At 42.6% G+C, this 19002-nt stretch overlaps 1 protein-coding gene across 1 annotated transcript in view; it reads right to left on the bottom strand.

Moving 5' to 3' along the window:
* KCNQ5 (potassium voltage-gated channel subfamily Q member 5) overlaps nucleotides 1–10980 on the bottom strand; it is a 260135-nt gene extending 249155 nt beyond the window's left edge. Inside the window, exon 1 of the mRNA XM_053381258.1 lies at nucleotides 10234–10980. Coding sequence (XP_053237233.1) covers nucleotides 10234–10616 — 383 coding nt within the window. The 5' untranslated portion in view covers nucleotides 10617–10980. The remainder of the gene's footprint in view (nucleotides 1–10233) is intronic.
* Between the last annotated feature and the right edge of the window lie 8022 nt (nucleotides 10981–19002).

The following is a 19002-nucleotide window of genomic DNA, read 5'->3' as shown; positions in this document are numbered from 1 at the left end:
AGACTAGCCTGAGCCCCTCTGCAAGACTTAGGCACTTCTCAGACAACAGTGACTTTCTTCTGAGCTGGCTCCAGCTTAGATTCAAAGGGAAGGTAAAGAAAAAGGGGAAGGGATTCTTTCTTTCTTTTTTACAAACCACATGTTATTTTAATAGCTCTACATTTAAATGCCACTGTTTAAAACTTAGATTTAGCAATGCATTTCCCCTCACTCAACCATTTCCTCTGCAGTTTAGCCGTTTCAGATGGACAGAACAGGAAGGGTCCTGTTGCTATTACACAAAATGGCAAAACTCTCATTAACTGAGGTGGAAAGAGATAATTAGCCCCAAAGGATAATGTGGTAGGGAAAAATAAACTACTGTAATACGCAGTTGAAAAGCAATCAAGTAAGAAGTGTTCATTTCTGTCTCACACGACTTGAATATTATAAAAACACATGAAGATAGCAATTTTTGTCTTAAAACGATAAAAAATTCCTCTTGCCTTTTTATGTGCTAATGTTTATTAAGGTGAATTTTGGAGAAAATTCATACTAAATTACACTGAGAAAAACGTGAGTCATTGTTCCAGCTCATGATGGTCCTTAATTTAGCTTCAAAACAAGAGCAATGAAGTACTAAAGCAATGCATTTGTGAGAAAAAGATCTCTTGTGATGGTGTTAAACTTGGAGCTTATGTTTTAATGATTTGCAGGGCTTTTTTTCAATCAGAACTCACTGGAACCTCTCAGGTGGGCCCCATTGCTATTCTAAGAGAATGAAGAAGGTGTTCATGGTGAGTTCTAGCACCGTTTTTTCTAGAAAAATAGCACTGATGATTCATTAGGCTGTAATTAGCTGTTGCTTCTCAGATCTCTCTTATAATGTGAAGGGACAAAGTATGCAGTACACATGGAAAAAACACTTAAAATATTTTTTGGCAACTATACTTTCATTTCTCATGTAAAATATTGATTCCCTCTGCCTACCACCATATAGCCAACTGCTTTATACTTTGATACCCAAACTATTCAGCAGTATCCCAATCATGATGAACTACAAGTAGCTAGCATATTCATTATGACTAGTACCCAACCAAATCATACAAGTTGTTCTGAAAGGTCTGGATGAGGCATCCAATGTACCATCTGGTGTGATTTTGTGGACTCTTTTTGAGGGCTAAAGAAGAGACATAAATTGTCTCCTTTCATCTTGCTGCTTCCTCTATACTCAACTCTTTGATTCTAGAGAAATCAAACTATCTGAGTCTATGTCAGTAACTTCATGCAGGAGGACACAGCCTGCAAAATTTTCATGGAACAAAGCTTCAAATTAAAGTTAACCAGTTAGAAAAGACAACAACATTGAATGGCAACTATTTTCAAAGACTGAGAGAAGCTGATATGCATTGGAAGAACTGGTGCATCTGTACTACAATCATTTTTCAAGAATTTCCATATAAGTTTGCTCCAGGGGGAAAAACCATAGAATATTTTCAGTTGCCAAAACTGCCATTTGCAATTAAAAATTAAAGCTGCAGCACTCATCCCATGCAGGCAATTATCTAAAGGTAGCTGGCAGTCGTCATTGTTTACAGTGCCGCTGCTGTGTCAGGACTTCATTAATCTGGGAATTTATATTTTAATAGATTTAACATTCTCAGATTTATTTTCAGCTAGGCTCATATTTGAATCACACTCACAAATAACAGTAGCAAAAACCCTGCTTTCTTGGCAGTCCTCCAAGCTACCTCACCATCTCATTTTTGGAGCGTTATAGTCCAACAGAACAAAATCATTAAAGGTGAATTTTTATTGAAACTGCTAGAAACACTAATTAACATATAGATACCAACTTCCATAAGTTGCATCTTATTCTACATTCCCAGTAAATACAGCATCCCTAGAAGATGTTACTGGTCACTACAGTATAGCATGTACATCCCTGAAACTTGATATAAATCCATCCTTCACATGTATTCACTAAAAAGGCTATTTTTAAAACAACCATCCAAAGCAGTTGTATCTTTGCAGTAGTAACCCAATATTCCACAAAGGGAATACACATACATCTGCAAAATTCAATCACAACTACTCACAGAACAAACTGAACTTCAGGAGTAGTATCATGGGCTTCACTGTAAGGTTAGGAACTGAAGTATAAACTTCAACTCTGAAGGACCCTCCCCTTCAAGTCCTGTCCTACTTCAGCATAACTTTCATTTTATTGAAAGGTGCACCTGTTTGTCAAGCGATGGAGTGCAGTGTTGATTTTAAGACTGTTTTACTTTTGTTCCTGCCACCATCTCAATTCTGTTGACAATTCCGATGTTCAGTTGGTTGATGTTTCATTGTTTCAGATTTAAACACACTATTCATTATGACTTTTAGTGAATATATAATCCACTCTGGTACCCTTGGGTGCTCTAGATACCTGCAATGGGTAGGTAAGTTCCTACTTAAGCGTCTATTAAATTGTGCTCTGAGGCTGCTCAGTGGAACCTACTCCTGAATAAACATCCACAGGCTTGCAACTGAGTGTACAGAATAATGCAAATCTCCTTAGGTATCTTAAGACTGATTTGTTGAGTAATAAAAGTTTGATTAGTATATTACAGTAAAACTGTGTTTAGTACCGTAATTACTGCCATTATTGAGGAACTCATATGTTGAATTACAACTGTGTAATCCAGGCGGGTGCTATTCAAGCTCTTAATGATCAAAAACAATTTGTCACAACAGGTGATGTATTCATCATCAGGGGAGAATAAAGTATTTTGTTGAAAGTCCAGTGAAGGAAACATATGAGGAACAGACAGCAAAAACTAATTCTTCAGTTTGCAAATATCCAAAATTTGGATATTTGCTAAGACTTTTCCTTATCTTTTAAAGACATTTAAACAGTCCTCTCAATCTTTAATAAGAGTTTTGGAGCCTAGCATGTCTATACATTTATTTTTCCCTAAGTTCCTTTCAATCAATTCAAAAACTTAAAAAGCTACTTTCCAAGCAAAATCTAAGCAAGTAAGATTTATACAATAAACAAAAGCTACTGAAATTGATAATTTGGGGGGGGGGGCACACCTTGAAAACCCATGCAATCTGCTGACTGCCCCAACAAATGTTTATACTGTTTTTAATGTGCATTCATTCAGAAACCATGAATAAAGTATCTAAAAATAACCAAGGAGACAAAACAGTTACAGGAGACTGAGTGAACAAGCAAACATGAATCTAAGTGAATGAATGAATGCGCCAGAGATGCAATATACTCATTCAGAGATATTCAAAGCCCAAGGGAGAGGAAAACATTTGCTTCCGATCATTCTCTCAATTAGATCTTTTCTTCTCTTCCTGTTTTTTCCTTTTTGCCCTACGGATGATACCAAGCCAGACTCCATAAAATTGATCCCTAAATGAAGCTGTGAATTAGCTTTCAAAATACCTTGCAAAACTCCTCTTTCACGTGTTCCTGAGCTTTGTTCCGAAGGGCTAACAACTATATTGATACCCTATACATAATCAAGTTCTTAACTTCAGAATAGTTCAGATTGTCAGTGCTCTGTCTGACAGTTGAGCCAAATATATATAGACGGATCACACATTCGACAGTCGACATAAAGCACAAAAAAGATAGAACTACCATTTTTTAAATTTCAGGCTACCAGTCACTAGCACATGTAAAAGCTGTACTTGACTCTTAAAACGTTCAGTAAGTGTTGGGTAGAGTGGGGGAAAGCACAACTTAATTTCTCTTAATTTAATTTCAAGTGTTATATGGTGGTTAAGCATAGCTAAAGGGTTTAAAAGCGGTGAAGATTTTGCATATGCACCCCAAGGTAACTTATACTTTCCCTGTGCCAGCTATCATTCCTTTCCGTAGGAATTTCATAGAACATGTTATACCATTCCAGGCAGAAGGGACCTAGAAGAATAACGACCCATGCATCCAACCCAGAAGCCAAAGACTAACACTAGGATAATGGAATAAGTATAACCTATGGCTAATGTTGGGACGTGGGTGGCACTGTGGGTTAAACCAGAGCCTAGGACTTGCCGATCAGAAGGTCAGCGGTTCGAATCCCCATGACGGGGTGAGCTCCCGTTGTTTGGTCCCAGCTCCTGCCAACCTAGCAGTTCGAAAGCACGTCAAAGTGCAAGTAGATAAATAGATACCGCTCTGGCGTGAAGGTAAAACGGCGTTTCCGTGTGCTGCTCTGGTTCGCCAGAAGCGGCTTAGTCATGCTGGCCACATGACCCGGAAGCTGTACGCCGGCTCCCTCAGCCAATAAAGCGAGATGAGCGCCACAACCCCAGAGTCGGCCACGCCTGGACCTAATGGTCAGGGGTCCCTTTACCTTTACCTACGGCTAATGTTAGAAATTGTCAGATAAAATAATCACAATAAACCTTCAACAGAATTGAAGGAAGGAAATCTGCAACACTCCCAACCTATGGTTCTCTCACATAAAAAGTTCCTTTGGAGAAAGTGTTATAAATTGAGGTTTGCATATAATTCAGGAATATCACAAATCTCGAGGTAATGCAGAATGTCTCTGAGGTGTTTGGGGCTTGTCAGAGGCAAAGCCTTTCCCCTTCTCCTTCCTTTTTCCTTATGCATTGTGTCTGTTTAGATTGTAAGCCTGAGGGCAGGGAGCACGCTACTAATGATTTTTCCAAGTACATCTGAGATACTTTTTAGCTAAAGCTGAATGCCTTAAGTAAACAAAGCAGGATCCTACAAGCCAGGTACGAGTGAAATAGGGACTCTTTGTGGCATTTCAATGATCAAGGCAACAACAACAAAATGTATCTGCTGAAATCAAAAGCAAATCTCCAAACTTATCATTATGCTATATAGTGGTACCTCGGGTTAAGTACTTAATTCGTTCTGGAGGTCCGTTCTTAAGCTGAAACTGTTCTTAACCTGAAGCACCACTTTAGCTAATGGGTCCTCCTGCTGCTTCTGCGCCGCTGGAGCACGATTTCTGTTCTCATCCTGAAGCAAAGTTCTTAACCCGAGGTAATATTTCTGGGTTAGCAGTCTGTAACCTGAAGCGTATGTAACCCGAGGTACTGCTGTAGTGGCATGATAGGGGAAGGGTGAGCAAAACCTAGAGTGAAGAGAGGGTGTGGAGGAAGAGCTCCACTGTGATTGACAGGTCTAGCTTGTAAAAGGAAGGAATTATTTTATTGGTGCTCTCCAATTCCAGTACTTGTGGAGGCATATCAGCTTTCCAAGGTATATCTCTAAGCAATAGAGGAAGGAGCAGGGAGGGAACCACTGCTCTCCCAGCCTCCCAACACAGTGGGTCATTGCCGCTAACCGAGAGGGGAGGCGTGAGGGGCTTGCAATGGTGAGTAGCGGTGGAGCCAATCCAACACTGCTAGGTGCCACACCAAGCTCCCCTCTTGGAAAGTGACAGCCACCGATTGTACCTGGAAGACAGGAGAGCAATAGTGCAGCAGCCCACCAGCCACTTCTGCCTCTAAGCTAAAGGAAGAGGGAGAGGGAACTCTCTTTGGTAATTGAAAGGCCTACCATGCAATCAGAGGGAGCGATTTTACATGGAAAGTGAACCCTTTTTAGTTCTTTCCACTCCAAAATTAAAGGTTCCTCGCACAAAACTCCCTGGACCTATTTCTCTGCAATGTGGCAAATTCTTACCCAGAAGCTAATTTCTCATGTCTACAATTTTCAGGTCACTTGGCCACAAAATACAAAGGTAGACTGATTCCTTGTGTACACACCTTGAAAAAAAGTGATTGTTCTGAAACTTAGCAAGTATCATTATCCAGAGGGGGCAACTCCGTCTGCAAATTTCATCCAATTCTGGCCGAAAATAATAATAAACAACTTATGGGGGGGTGATGTTCCTGAGTTCTGCAAAAACAAACCCGGCTGCCCCCCACCCCGCCTTTAATCCTATGATGCTGTGTCACAAATGCTCACAACTGTTGTGGCTCACAGGAAATTGAATACCTGCCTCCCCAAAGGACAAAGACAAAATCTATGCCCCTTCCTCGCTTGCAACATTTTGCTTTAAGCCACAAACATTTTTTTTCTGGAGAGTGGTAGTGCTGGGTGCAACTGATGCCACTTTGTACAGAGAGGGAGGGGTGTGTGGCTAAAGGCATGTGGGGAGGGGGAGGGGAGGGTGCTGCTTGTGCGCACTGTCATCTGGTCAGCATCTCAAATGTACACAGCTGGACTTTACTATGAATTCAACTAGGCTACAGTCAGATCAATGATGGCTTGGAGGAAGACACACCAAACAGCAGTATTTCGTAAGAAACTACAGACTACCTTTGGATTGTGGCTAAAGTCATGTGCACATGGATTCAAAAACCAGCAATGGACAACAGTAGCAAGAGTCTTAATAGCACATGGATGGAAGAATGAGGAAATCCCGACGAAAAAACTGTGGCAAGAAAAACTGATGGACTATGCGGAATTGGCAAAACTGACACACAAACTACATGACAAGGATAACTGTGATTTTAAAGATGAATGGGAACCTTTTACGAAATACTCGAAGAAGCAACAAAATGAACTGGACTCTTTGGCAGGTTTTGAATAAACATTCACAAACTTTGTTGTAATATATAGATAGATAATTTGAGGATCGTTACAATTTTACTACATGCAGACAGAAAGATGTGTTGAGAAACCAGAGAAAGGCGCTGAGGGAAGTCCGGGGGTGGGGTGGGAGGTTGGGTTTTCTGTTTAGGGGGGGAGGGGAAAGAATGTGGATGATGTATTTTTGTTAACGTTCTTGTGTTGAAATATCTAATAAAAATTTAAAAACAACAACACAAAAACCAGCAATGGAAGTGTACTAGAGCCAAAAAGCAGGCACAGCCAGTCATTGGTGTGGACAGGAAAAACTGCACTTAGTCTCCCATATAAAGTTACAACTGACTGCAGGTGCAGATGCTCTGCTCCAAATTCACTTTTAAAAACACACACAAATCAAACAGCAACTACACTACTATGAAAAGTAAGTGTGGAAAGGCCCTCACTTCTGTCAAAAGAGAAAACGGAGCAGATTCCAAAACTGCAACAACTACCGAATTTTGGAAGGATTCATGCCCTCAGAAGGGGCAACCATTCTTGTAAACTTCACCTAATTCTGACAACAGATAAATTAAGTTATATACAGCCTCCATTTGGGTCAGAGCTAGATCAGGCTGTTTTATAAACACCAAATTGGGGTCCAAACTGAGTCTTGTAATCAGTGCATGCATCTAGTTATAAGGTGGTTAGTTTGCTGAACTGGGCTAGGGGATGCCTTCCTTTGTGCACACATATGCAAATTGAGATTAAAAAGACCTAAGAACTCCGTTATGTCCTGTTATCAGGGGATATAGGACTAAGTCTGTTCTTCCAAAGGGTTGTATGTTACCTAGCACACTCTTAGCTGTTTATCCTGACAAGAGTTTAAGAAAGAGCTGGAGATTAAAATACTTTAGGTGAATTCAAAGATCAGAAATAATGTTTATAACACCTGCTGATATTGTTGGCTGGTGCAATTCTTTGGTTTCTCAGTTGCTCTACAAAAGCCTGCAAGTTCACGGTCCAGGCCCAACACATTTCAAAAGCAAAAAGCAGCTATTCCGCCTAACTGCTTTCGGCCACTTTCTGAGGCAACTGTAAAACAATTGTCTTTCAGAGCAATACTGTCTCAGTGGAAGCAGAACATAAACATCATAGCTAGCAGCCATTGATAGCCTTATCCTCCATTAATTTGCCTAATCCTCTTTTGAAGCCACCCAAGTTGGTGGCCATCTCTACTTCTTGCAGGAGCAAATTCCATCGCTATGTGTTGTGTGACAGCGTGAAGAAGTATTTTATTTTGATTCTCCTGAATCTTCCAAGTTTCAGCTCAACTGGATGTCCCTGAGTTATAATGTTATGAGCAAGGGAGAAAAGCTTTTCTCTATTCACTTTCTCCACACCACACATAATTGCATACACCTCGATCATGTTCCCTCTTTACTTGCCCTTTCTCTAAACGAAAAAGTCCTTAATGTTGTAACTTGCCTCCTTGCCCTTTTCTGACTCCTTCCCAGTTCCACAATATCCTTTTCAAAATGTGATGACCAGAACTATAGTGCAGTATTGCATGTGCAACCACACAACAGATTTGTATAAAGACATTATAATATTGGCAGTTTTATTTCCAATTCCTTTCATAATGATCCGTAGCACACAATTTGCCTTTCTCCATGGCTGCCACACACTGGGTCAATATCTTTATCGAGCTATCCACTAGAATCCCAAGGTTTCATTCCTGGTCAATTACCTGCTGTTCAGTCCCCATGAGTGTATACGTGTATGGAGGGGGGCATGTTTTGCCTCGACACAAATCACTTTACACTTGTTTCTACTGAATCACATTTGCCATTTCACTGCTCGGTTTAGAAGGATCCTGTAGATATCATATGCAAATCCGGCTATCTCACTGCTCACCCCTAACCCTGTTGCACGGAATGGAAAACTGACTTCAATGGAGATGCAGAAATCATGTAATGCAATGTATAAGAAAGTGAACTGTTACGACCTGGGAAATCCATAATTCAAATCACATCTTGGCCATTAACCAGCTAGGTAGCTTTATGCAAGCACTGTTATGAGAACTGATGGGGCATAGTGGCTAGGAGACAGCACTGCTAATCTGCAAGTGTGTGGTCCATGAACTTGCAAGATGGCCTCAGGCAAACCTCAGTCACACCACCCTCACCTGCAATACAATAATAGTCACCTCACTGCTAAGGATTGTGTAAGGATTACAACCAGATAATGCATGTGAAGTGCTTTGAACACTTGAAAGTTCAAGTGCAATATAGAAGTATTCAGCACTATTCTTTTGGCCTCAGACCCCAGTCTGCAAAATGGGGAAATTAATAGTGGCCTACTTTACAGGGCTATTGAAACCTTGATGTACTTTGAATACTTGGATGTTCTATGTAAGTGCTATTATTGTAAATGAAAAGAAGTGTGCGCAATTAGAATGCTGCATAATGACAGTAAGAACATAGTTTTTAAATGTAGTATTTCTTTTTCCTCAAAACCTCCCTTAATAGCTTATATGGTTTCTTTTGTCATAGTTAGGGATTTTACAGCCATTCTATAACTCCGCAATTTCCAATGGAAAACTGCTTTCCTAGAGCCATTCCACAAACCAGTATGGATCATTCTTAAATCGCTTCAGATTTCTCCCCTTTGGGCTCATTTGCAGCATGTGTGCATTATTATTGGTTCCTCCCTCTGCATTATAGAGAACCAGTATGTCCTACCTTTCCATCCCAACATTCCAAAAAAGTTCTGTTTGTTCTGCCCTTGGGGAAAACTTAAGGCATTACACACCATATTTAGGATCTTGTCGCCTATTGCACCTTTCAGCACTTCTCAAAAGGGAAGAGCCTGTGCCCCTCAGAACATATCAATTCAGACCCTCATTTGCCCCCTGCCAGTGAACCTGGCAGTGCCAGAAAATATTGCCATATGCCCCATATTTTCAACTACGCAACATCTGGTATCATCACATATCAATTAACCTGAAAGAACTGGTCCCCACCTTAACTTTCACCTTCAGGCTTTTGCAAGTACAGTCATTTAAGTGAGGCTGTCCATCCTTCTACTATAAGCACAATTAGAAGGGATTAAAGCAGGCTCTCTAAGGGCACTTTCACACATGACGCATACAGCCTGGTCACATGTATGTCTTCCTTGGAAGTAAGCCACTCTGCATTCAACAGACTTGCTTCCAGGTAAATGTATAAAGTCTTACATCGTTTTGGATTTATTGCAGTTTTTGTGCCTTAATTCGGAAGCCGGCTAGGGTGTGCATTTGGCTTTCATGTTTCTCTGTCCAGTTTCCTACCTCAAATGAAAGGCATCCATAAGTGTGGACAGGGAGCTTTTAATAGCATGATGTGTGAGAAGAACCCAAAGAGTGAGCTAAGAAAACAAAACAAAACACTTTAAATAGACATTTAAAAACCCAAGTGAAGTCATCTGGAGTAGATGATGCCTCACTTTGAGACAGCACCACATCTGGGCAGCACGCAAAGGCTGCTCATTGCAGAGAACCGTCGCCAAGGTAGTCCAGCAACATCCCACCGCGTTAGAACCCACCACACTCCGCACCCCCCCCACGGGCGCGCGCACCGGCCAGGTGGGCGCCCCTCCCTCCCAGGTGGCCCTATCAACAGCCCCCTGAGCGCGCGTCCCGCGGCGCTACTACTCACACGAAGGCGTGGTAGATGAACGCCCAGCCGCGGGGTCTCTCGAGCACGTTGTAGAGATAGTTTTGCAGCCTCCTGTACTTGGCGTTCCGCCGGTAGGTCGGGTTGCTGCTGTAGGAGAGCGGCTTCCCCAGCAGGCTCATCCGGGCTCCTCGTTTCTTGCCTCGCCGGCTCTCCCGCAAGCCGCCGAGCCCGCCGCCGGTGCCCAAGAGGAGCAAGCCGTCCCCTCGCGAGGGCGCCGAGTTCAGGAGCACCCTGCTCCGGCCAGACTCCACATCCTTCATGCCGCTGCCCCCGCCGCCGCGACACCCCGCCGTGCTGCTCTTCAGCCAGAGCCCGCCGGCGAAGCCGCCCTCGTCGTCTCCTCGGCTGTGGCTGCGGGGCATGGCATCACGGCGGGGGCAAAAGCGGCAGCAGCGGCGGCGCCGGCAGCAGCAGCAGCGGGTCCCCGCTTGGCTGGAGGGCGGAGGCGAGCAGCTTCCTCCGGGCGCTGAGGAGGCGACGAGGAGAAGGCGGGGGAAAAGAGACTGGGGCGGCTGCAGGAGCCTCGCGCTCTCCCCACAGCTCCCGCCGAGCAGGAAGGGGGCAGGCAGAGCCGTGGGGGCCACCTTGCCGCACGCAGCACGCAGCAGGCAGCGCCGAGGCTTCTGAGGCGGGAGAAGAGAAAAAGCGACGGCTCCTCTCAGGCGCGTCCGCTCTCTTCCAGCGACGGCTCGCTCGCCTCCTTTCCCCCCGCGAACCGCTTCGCCTCCTCAGATGCCGCCTTTAAAACAAAAACAAAAAAACACCGTATGAAACTTTGGAGTTAAAAGCGAGCGCCTGCTCGGCTTTCCGAGCCAGAGGGGTTGCATCCACAAATAACACGAGGATAGCGAGTTGCTGCTTTGGAGGAGGAGGGAAGGAGGGAGGGAGAGGAACGACGGGGGGGGTGGCGAGCCCAGAGAAAGAGAGAAGTCTGCTGCTGTCTTGATTTATAGAAATTGGAAAAGGACGGCCAGAAGGGGGGGGGGAGCCGGGCTGCCTCGGAGAGAGGCAAACTCATGCCCAGGGCTCCTGCTGCCACCTTGGCTTGTCAGCGCACTTTGCAGAGCGAGCGCTTCTCCGGCGGGCGGGCGGGCGGGCAAGCAAGCTGTTGCTCTTCGTCCAAGAGAAAGTCGCAGCCACATAAAACGGACGAGAGCAGAAAGTCGGAGGAGGCACCCAGACGCGCCCTCGGCTTCCTGGGCCAAATGAGCAGCAGTGTCTGTGTGTGAGAGAGGCGCAGCTCACGGCAATTACGCCATAAGGAAATCTCCGCCGGAAAGTCATAAAGCGGCCTCAAGAGTCAAGCCCAGTAGCAGCAGCTCCTGGCGGCGGCGGCTCCGTCGAAAGGCACCAAACTCTGTACATGCATCTGTTAAATTTTAACGCCTCACTCTCCGGCGGGTTTTCATTGCTGCTCGCCCTTGTTACGAGCGCCGCGCAATAAGCGCCCCTTCAGCTTGGCATGCTTCGCTTAGCTCCGTCGAGACGACGAAGCAGCGCCGTCTTGGGAAGAGAGCGGAGCCGGCGTCGACCTGAGGGGAAAATAAATCCACCAGGGCGGGGAAGGCGGGAAAGGGACGCCCTCCTTCGGCCCTTGCGAACTCGCGCCAAGTTGCAGGAAGTTTGCCCGGCCTGACATGCAAAGCGAAGTTGCGGGTGGAAGAGGGGCCGCCCGACGTGAGCAGGAGGGAGGGAGGGAGGGGGGCGGGAAAGCTCCCGCTGCTAAGAAGGTAGCGGTTGCCTTTCTTTGGCTCCCTTCGCGGAGCAGCGCCCGCGAGAAGCGCCGCCGCTTCTTCCCTCGCTCATTGTGGCGCGCATTTAAGGAGCAGGTGGCGACTCCTCGGGGCTGGAGGAGGCATCCCGCCCCTTCCCCGAGATCCCCTCCGATGCCAGAAGAAACACCACGTCCCCAGGGCCGCCTTCTCTCTCTCGCTCTCAGGCGACGCGACGCGCGGTTGGCGGGAGACGCGCTCCCACGTGGCGCCCAGGAACTTAGGCGCGAGGCGGCTGTGGCCAAGTTGGGTCGCTCCCTCGCCTCAGTTCCTCAGAGCCGTGAGGAAGGGAAGGTGGCCTGGGAGGAAACTGCGTGGGTCGTTTAAATCCAGAGATGTACAGGTGTGGCACAAGTAAAATATCATGAAACCCCAGTTGCAATTCAAGGTTCTCGACGTTTACATCGTGTTTCTGCCCCTTCTTTTCCAGCACTTGCCATTCTCTAGCAAAAATGGGAATTCTTCCTGTAGCTTAGAGCTTCTTTTTCTTTTTTCTCTGTTCTTTTTTGCATACTGCTGCTGAAGCTCAGCGTGACATTCATTTCCAATGTCAACTGCACCCAGCCTTGCCATCTACACGCAGGCAAGCTTGCTTTGAAAAGAAAACAGGTCAGGAAATGATGCTGTGACAACAAGTGTAGCATGGAGGAAGAATGATGAGCCTCTCTGAACGTCTAACCTCCGTCATCGCTGCCACTCTTTCAGAGTAAGATCCTTCGCTCTTCAGTGTTCACCTTTGAGCGCTGTTTGCTTTATTGTAAACTGGAAAAGGGTTGGGACCCATTGAGAAAGCTCTTGATGTCCATTTTTAAATTTAACTTGTTGGAGTGCTTTGTTTTGTTTTGTTGGCTATGGCAAAGAATGCATTAATCCATAATAGCTGTCTCATCTGTATCTGTAACGCATTGGTTTGTACTGTTCGGTTCCATTCCTGTGTGGAAGGAAAAGTGTCATATTTTTAATGCACTTAGGGTATGTTCACATTACTGCTTACTCTGCATCCAGTGTTCTCCAGCTGCTTGTTTTGAAGTTGCATTCACACATCTTTGGCCACAATCTGTATCGCCCTTTTAGTCTATTTATAAATACTGCTGTTTGATGTGTTTTTCCTCAAATTGGCTTCAGTCTGACTAGAAAACTTAAGCTACATTCATTTTTTACTTCAGAATGGTGATGGACATTTGAGACAGCTGTGCATGTGTGAATGGCAGCTTCATTAATAGGAGTTGTGCGGTGGGGGATCCAGTATTTCCTCAGATTGCCATTTGTTCAGATCTATCGCTAAAAGCAGGTTTTCCTTTGGAAAGGAGTGGAGCAAGGGGGAAACCGCTCGGACCCATGATTTCTAGGCACGGCACAAGCTGATGCGTGGATGAACCATTAGGTGAGAGGCTGGCTGAGGTCAGACTGAGGTTGGTGGGGCAGTTGACAAGCAATGCCATCCACTGGACTGTTTGGGAGTAAGAAAGCAGGCAGGTGATGTCTGGCGAAAAGTGGACTGAGATCAGTGTGGAGTGCCCCACTTACCCTAACAGACCAGCCAGCCTCCATTGGATGCAGATGGAGGGGCAGGTGAAAGCTCTTGCTAAGTAATCGTTCATTCTTTACATGAACACCTACACACTCCATGCACACGAGTGCATAATATGACCTCATAATATCCAATGAACCAGATCTGAGTTTGCAGGGTGGGGAGAGGTCAAGGGAGACAAAGGGCACAGGAAGTTTAGAAGGGGTCCCAACCTTCAAAAGTTTGAGAAACACTTGTTTATGTTAGGTCACTTCCTAGAGCTCTGGTTCAGATTTGAGCTATGGTTCAAATGGAACAGCGCAATCTGTAATTAAGCAAGGGGGTGGGGTGAGAATATACAATTGGGGGGGAAACCTGATCCCAACCCCCCAAAAAAAATTCCTTTTAAGAGCAAGTATTTTTCAGAGCAATCATTTCCCCATTCTAATGAGGGAGTGAGAGTTCTAAAGCATGTCCATTTGAAGTGAAGCTGTACCAAAGAGTGAATTAGAATGCAGACAGAGTCTTTCCAGACAATTATTTCTGTCCAGTATCACATAGCTCTCAGCTGTCACAAGAGATGGAGACATCTTTCCTCAAGGTAGTACTGCTTCTATTGCAGGCAAATCACATATTTCTCAGCTGTCAAAAAACAATATTTTGACTGGGAAAATGCAATATTCCTCCGTGCCAGTTTACACTTACGTAACAGGCGGGGCAAATAATGCAATGTAATTGTGCAAGTTTTTGAAATGACAGTAGATAGTGACCTATGACATCTTTGGTGACAAGCGACACAACTCAGCCCTTTCCATCATAACTTTGTGAAATGTATTGAACATACACATATAAAATTTTTCAGAGGCTGAGTGCACTGCCTTCTGTTGCATTCCAGGAGCTTTCATGTAGTCCTTAAAACATTTTGTTGTTGTTTTATTTTTTTATTTTTAAAGATATTTATTGAAATTTTACAGACAAAAGCAAGTTACAGAATAAGAAAAGAAAAATAAAAATAAAAAGAAGAAAGATACAAAAATGCAAAGAAAAATACAAAATACATGAAAAAATAAAAAACAATTAAAAACAGATCAATCTTTTCGTATCTTATATTTCAATTACTTGTTTCCTGACCTCCTCACACCTCCCTTTTTTGTATTCCAGTTCACATAGTTAATTCAGCAAATCCTTTCCCTCTTTGTTTTTATCTTAATTCTATATCTTAACACATTATAACTTTATATTTTCATCTAATTATCAGTCCATTTTTACATATTCTTTTTAACCTTATTGCTAAAGCCACTTCATTTCAATCCAGCATCATTTTAGCATTCATTAATTTTACAATGTTTCTGCAAATAGTCTTTAAACTTCTTCCAATCTTCTTCCACCAACTCTTCTCCTTGGTCTCGGATTCTGCCAGTCATTTCCGCCAGTTCCATATAGTCTATCACTTTCATCTGCCATTCTTCCAAAGTGGGTAGATCTTGTGTCTTCCAATACTTTGCGATGAGAATTCTTGCTGCTGTTGTTGCATACATAAAGTTCTGTCCTTCTTTGGCACCAATTGGCCAACCATGCCCAGGAGAAAGGCCTCTGGTTTCTTCAGGAAGGTATATTTAAATACCTTTTTCATTTCATTATAGATCATCTCCCAGAAAGCCTTAATCCTTGGGCACGTCCACCAAAGGTGAAAGAATGTACCTTCATTTTCTTTACATTTCCAACACTTATTATCGGGCAAATGATATATTTTTGCAAGCTTGACTGGTGTCATGTACCACCTGTATATCATTTTCATAATATTCTCTCTTAAGGCATTACATGCCGTGAATTTCATACCTGTGGTCCACAACTGTCCCCAGTCAGCAAACATTATGTTATGTCCAACATCTTGTGCCCATTTTATCATAGCAGATTTAACCGTTTCATCCTGAGTGTTCCATTTCAACAGCAAGTTATACATTCTTGATAATATCTTAGTTTTGGAATCTAACAGTTCTGTTTCCAATTTTGATTTTTCCACCTGGAAACCATTTTTTTTGTCCAAGTTATAAACCTCCCTTATTTGATAATAATGAAGCCAATCTTGCACTTTATCTTTTAGTTTCTCAAAACTCTGCAATTTCAGTTTGTCACCCTCCTGTTCCAAAATCTCCCAATATTTAGGCCATTTGGCCTCCATATTGAGCTTTTTCTGAGCCTTCGCTTCCATCGGTGATAGCCACCTTGGGGTTTTATTTTCAAGTAAATCTTTATATCTGGTCCAGACATTAAACAATGCTCTTCTGACAATATGGTTTTTAAATGCTTTGTGTGCTTTAACCTTGTCATACCACAGATAGGCATGCCACCCAAAAACGTTATTGAAACCTTCTAAATCCAAAATGTCTGTGTTCTCAAGAAGCAGCCATTCTTTCAACCAGCAAAATGCTGCTGATTCATAATAAAGTTTAAGGTCTGGCAGGGCAAATCCACCTCTATCCTTTGCATCAGTTAATATTTTAAATTTTATTCTGGGCTTCTTGCCCTGCCAGACAAATCTAGAAATATCTCTCTGCCACTTCTTGAGACAGTCCATTTTGTCCAAGATTTGCAATGATTGAAATAAAAATAACATTCTTGGCAATACATTCATCTTTATAACGGCAATTCGACCAAACAAGGAAAGCTTCAAATTTGACCATATTTCAAGATCCTTTTTCACTTCTGACCAACATTTCTCGTAGTTGTCTTTAAATAAATTTAAGTTTTTAGCTGTCATGTTAACCCCCAGGTATTTTACTTTCTTAACCAATGTTAAACCCGTCTCCTTCTGAAACCTCTCTTTCTCAATCAGTGTTAAATTTTTCTCAAGAACCTTAGTCTTTAACTTGTTCAACTTAAATCCTGCCACTTGACCAAATTCCTGAATCAATTCTAATACTCTTTTAGTACTAGATTCTGGCTCCTGTAATGTCAATACTAAGTCATCTGCAAACGCTTTAAGTTTGTACTGTTTAGCTCCGACCTTTAATCAGATGGTCCCTTCTAATCATGTTTAGCAAAACCTCCAGGACCGAAATGAAAAGCAATGGGGAAATTGGGCAGCCTTGTCGTGTCCCTTTCTCCATCTTAAATTCTTCTGTCACCACGTTGTTAACTATCAATTTCGCCTTTTGTTCTGAATAAATTGCACCTATACCTTTTTCGAAACTTTGACCAACCCCCATCCCCTGAAGATTTTTCTTCATAAAACTCCAAGAAATATTATCAAAAGCTTTCTCCGCATCAACAAATATCAAAACTGCTTTAGTATTAATGTTCACTTGCAGCTTCTCTAAAATGTTAATTATGTTTCTCGTGTTATCAGACAAGTGTCTACCCGGGAGAAAGCCAGCTTGGTCTTTGTGTATCTCCTCAACTAGTACTTTTTTCAATCTTTTAGCCAAAATATCTTCAAAAATTTTGTAATCCAAGTTGAGTAGGGATATGGGGCGGTAGTTCTTAAGTTGTGTTTTTTCAGACTCAGTTTTCGGTATAAGTGTAATATAAGCTTCCTTCCATGACTCTGGCACTTTTTCCTCCTCCAAAATTTCATTACAAACCTCCTTTAGTGGTTGAATTAGCCAATCTTTCAGAGATTTATAATATTTTGAGGTTAAACCGTCCGGCCCTGGAGATTTGCCCAACTGCATATTCTGGATGGCACCTTCCACCTCCTGTTCTGTTATTTTATAATTAAGCATTAACTTATTTTCTTGAGAGATTTTTTGTAATCCATTTGTTCTTAAAAACTGATCTATGTCGGTCTCTTTCTGTGGCCCTTGTGTATATAGTTGTTTGAAATATCTCTGGAAGCACTTTCTAATCTCCACTGGATTCTGTATATTCTTTCCTTCCACTTCCAAGTTTGTAATAGTATTAAGTTTTTGTCTTTTTTTCATCTGCCAAGCTAGCAGTTTCCCACATTTATTAGCCGATTCAAATGTCTTTTGTCTCATCTGCTTGATTTTCCATTCTATTTCCTGATTTATCATTTTCATATATTGTACTTGATACAACTTTATTTCTCTCAGAATCTCTTGCGACTTTGGTTTCGCTCTTAATTTCTTCTCTCCTTCTTTTATTTTCTCCAAAATTTTATCTTTTTTCTCATTTTGAGTTCTCTTCTGTATTGCATTCTGTTGAATCAGAAACCCTCTCATAACCGCTTTACTTGCGTCTCAGATTACTCTTTTTTCAACCGTAGTATTCAAGTTTATCTAAAAGTAGTCTTTCAAAGTTTTTTGGGCTTTCTTAGTAACATCTACGTCTCTAAACAAGGTGTCATTCATCTTCCATCTAAAGGAACCAATTGGTGTTAATTTCATCTCCATTCTCACTGCATTATGGTCGGAGCAAGTTTTAGGGCAAATTTCCGCTTTTCGAATTTTGGGAGCCAATCCTCTAGTTATCCAAATTTGGTCAATTCTTGTCCATGTCATTTTGGCTTCAGAGAAGAAAGTTCCCTCTCTACCCAAGGGGTTCTTAGTTCTCCAAGTATCAATTAAGTCCATGTTGTCAGTCATGTCAAAAAAAGTTTTTGGTAGTCTGCCATCTTTGGTAATTACCTGTCTTTGTGACTTATCCATATTTGTGGACACCACTCCGTTCATATCTCCCATCATGATGATGTTATACTCCATGTAGTCCAACAATGTCTCATGCAACTTCTTAAAAAATTCAGATTTCCCCTCATTTGGTGCATAAACTCCTACTATCAAGAATTTCTCTCCTTGAATTTGTATTTCAATTGCCACAAATCTTCCTTGATCATCTTTAAAAATAAATTTCGGTGATAGGCTCTCTTTTGCATAGATTACAACTCCTCTCTTTTTAACTTTGTCTGACGAAATAAACTCTTGGCCCAGTCTTTTATTAATCAGTACTTTCCTATGGAGCCTTATCACATGAGTTTCCTGTAGGCAAATCAAGTCCAATTGTTCCTTTTTCAATAAGTGAAAAACCTTTTTCCTTTTCTCCGGGGAATTAAAACCGTGAATATTCCAACTTAATAGTTGCAGAGACATGGTGTGGTTATTTTGCTTTTCCTCCAACTGCTCCAAGTAATTGTTCTTCTTCTGTCGGTGGTGTCTCTTTCTCTGGTTTATCCAATCCCAAAGGTAGTGATACTAAGTCTAGTAATCCTGGTTTTAATGCTCTTGGCTCTTCTTCTTCTTCAGCTTCTTTTTGTAGGTCTTCTTCGTGGTCTCTCAAAAAAATTTCTGTGTCTTCCACTGATCTTATTTTGGTTTTTTTCCTTTTATAAGTAAAAGAAAGGCCTTGGGGAAACTCCCACCTGAAAACAATTCTGTTTCTTCTCAGCAGGGCCACCAGATCTCCGTAGTTAGCCCTAAGATCCAATAAATGTTTCGGAATATCCTTGAAGCTCTCTACTCTTGATTCTTGTATCTCCAAAGTCTGCTGGAAATGCAGATTCAGTATTTT

Source organism: Podarcis raffonei, chromosome 3 (genome assembly GCF_027172205.1).
Source record: "Podarcis raffonei isolate rPodRaf1 chromosome 3, rPodRaf1.pri, whole genome shotgun sequence".
NCBI lineage: Eukaryota > Metazoa > Chordata > Lepidosauria > Squamata > Lacertidae > Podarcis > Podarcis raffonei.
The sequence above is the reverse complement of the archived record's forward strand: the minus strand, read 5'-3'. Positions and strand labels throughout refer to the sequence as shown.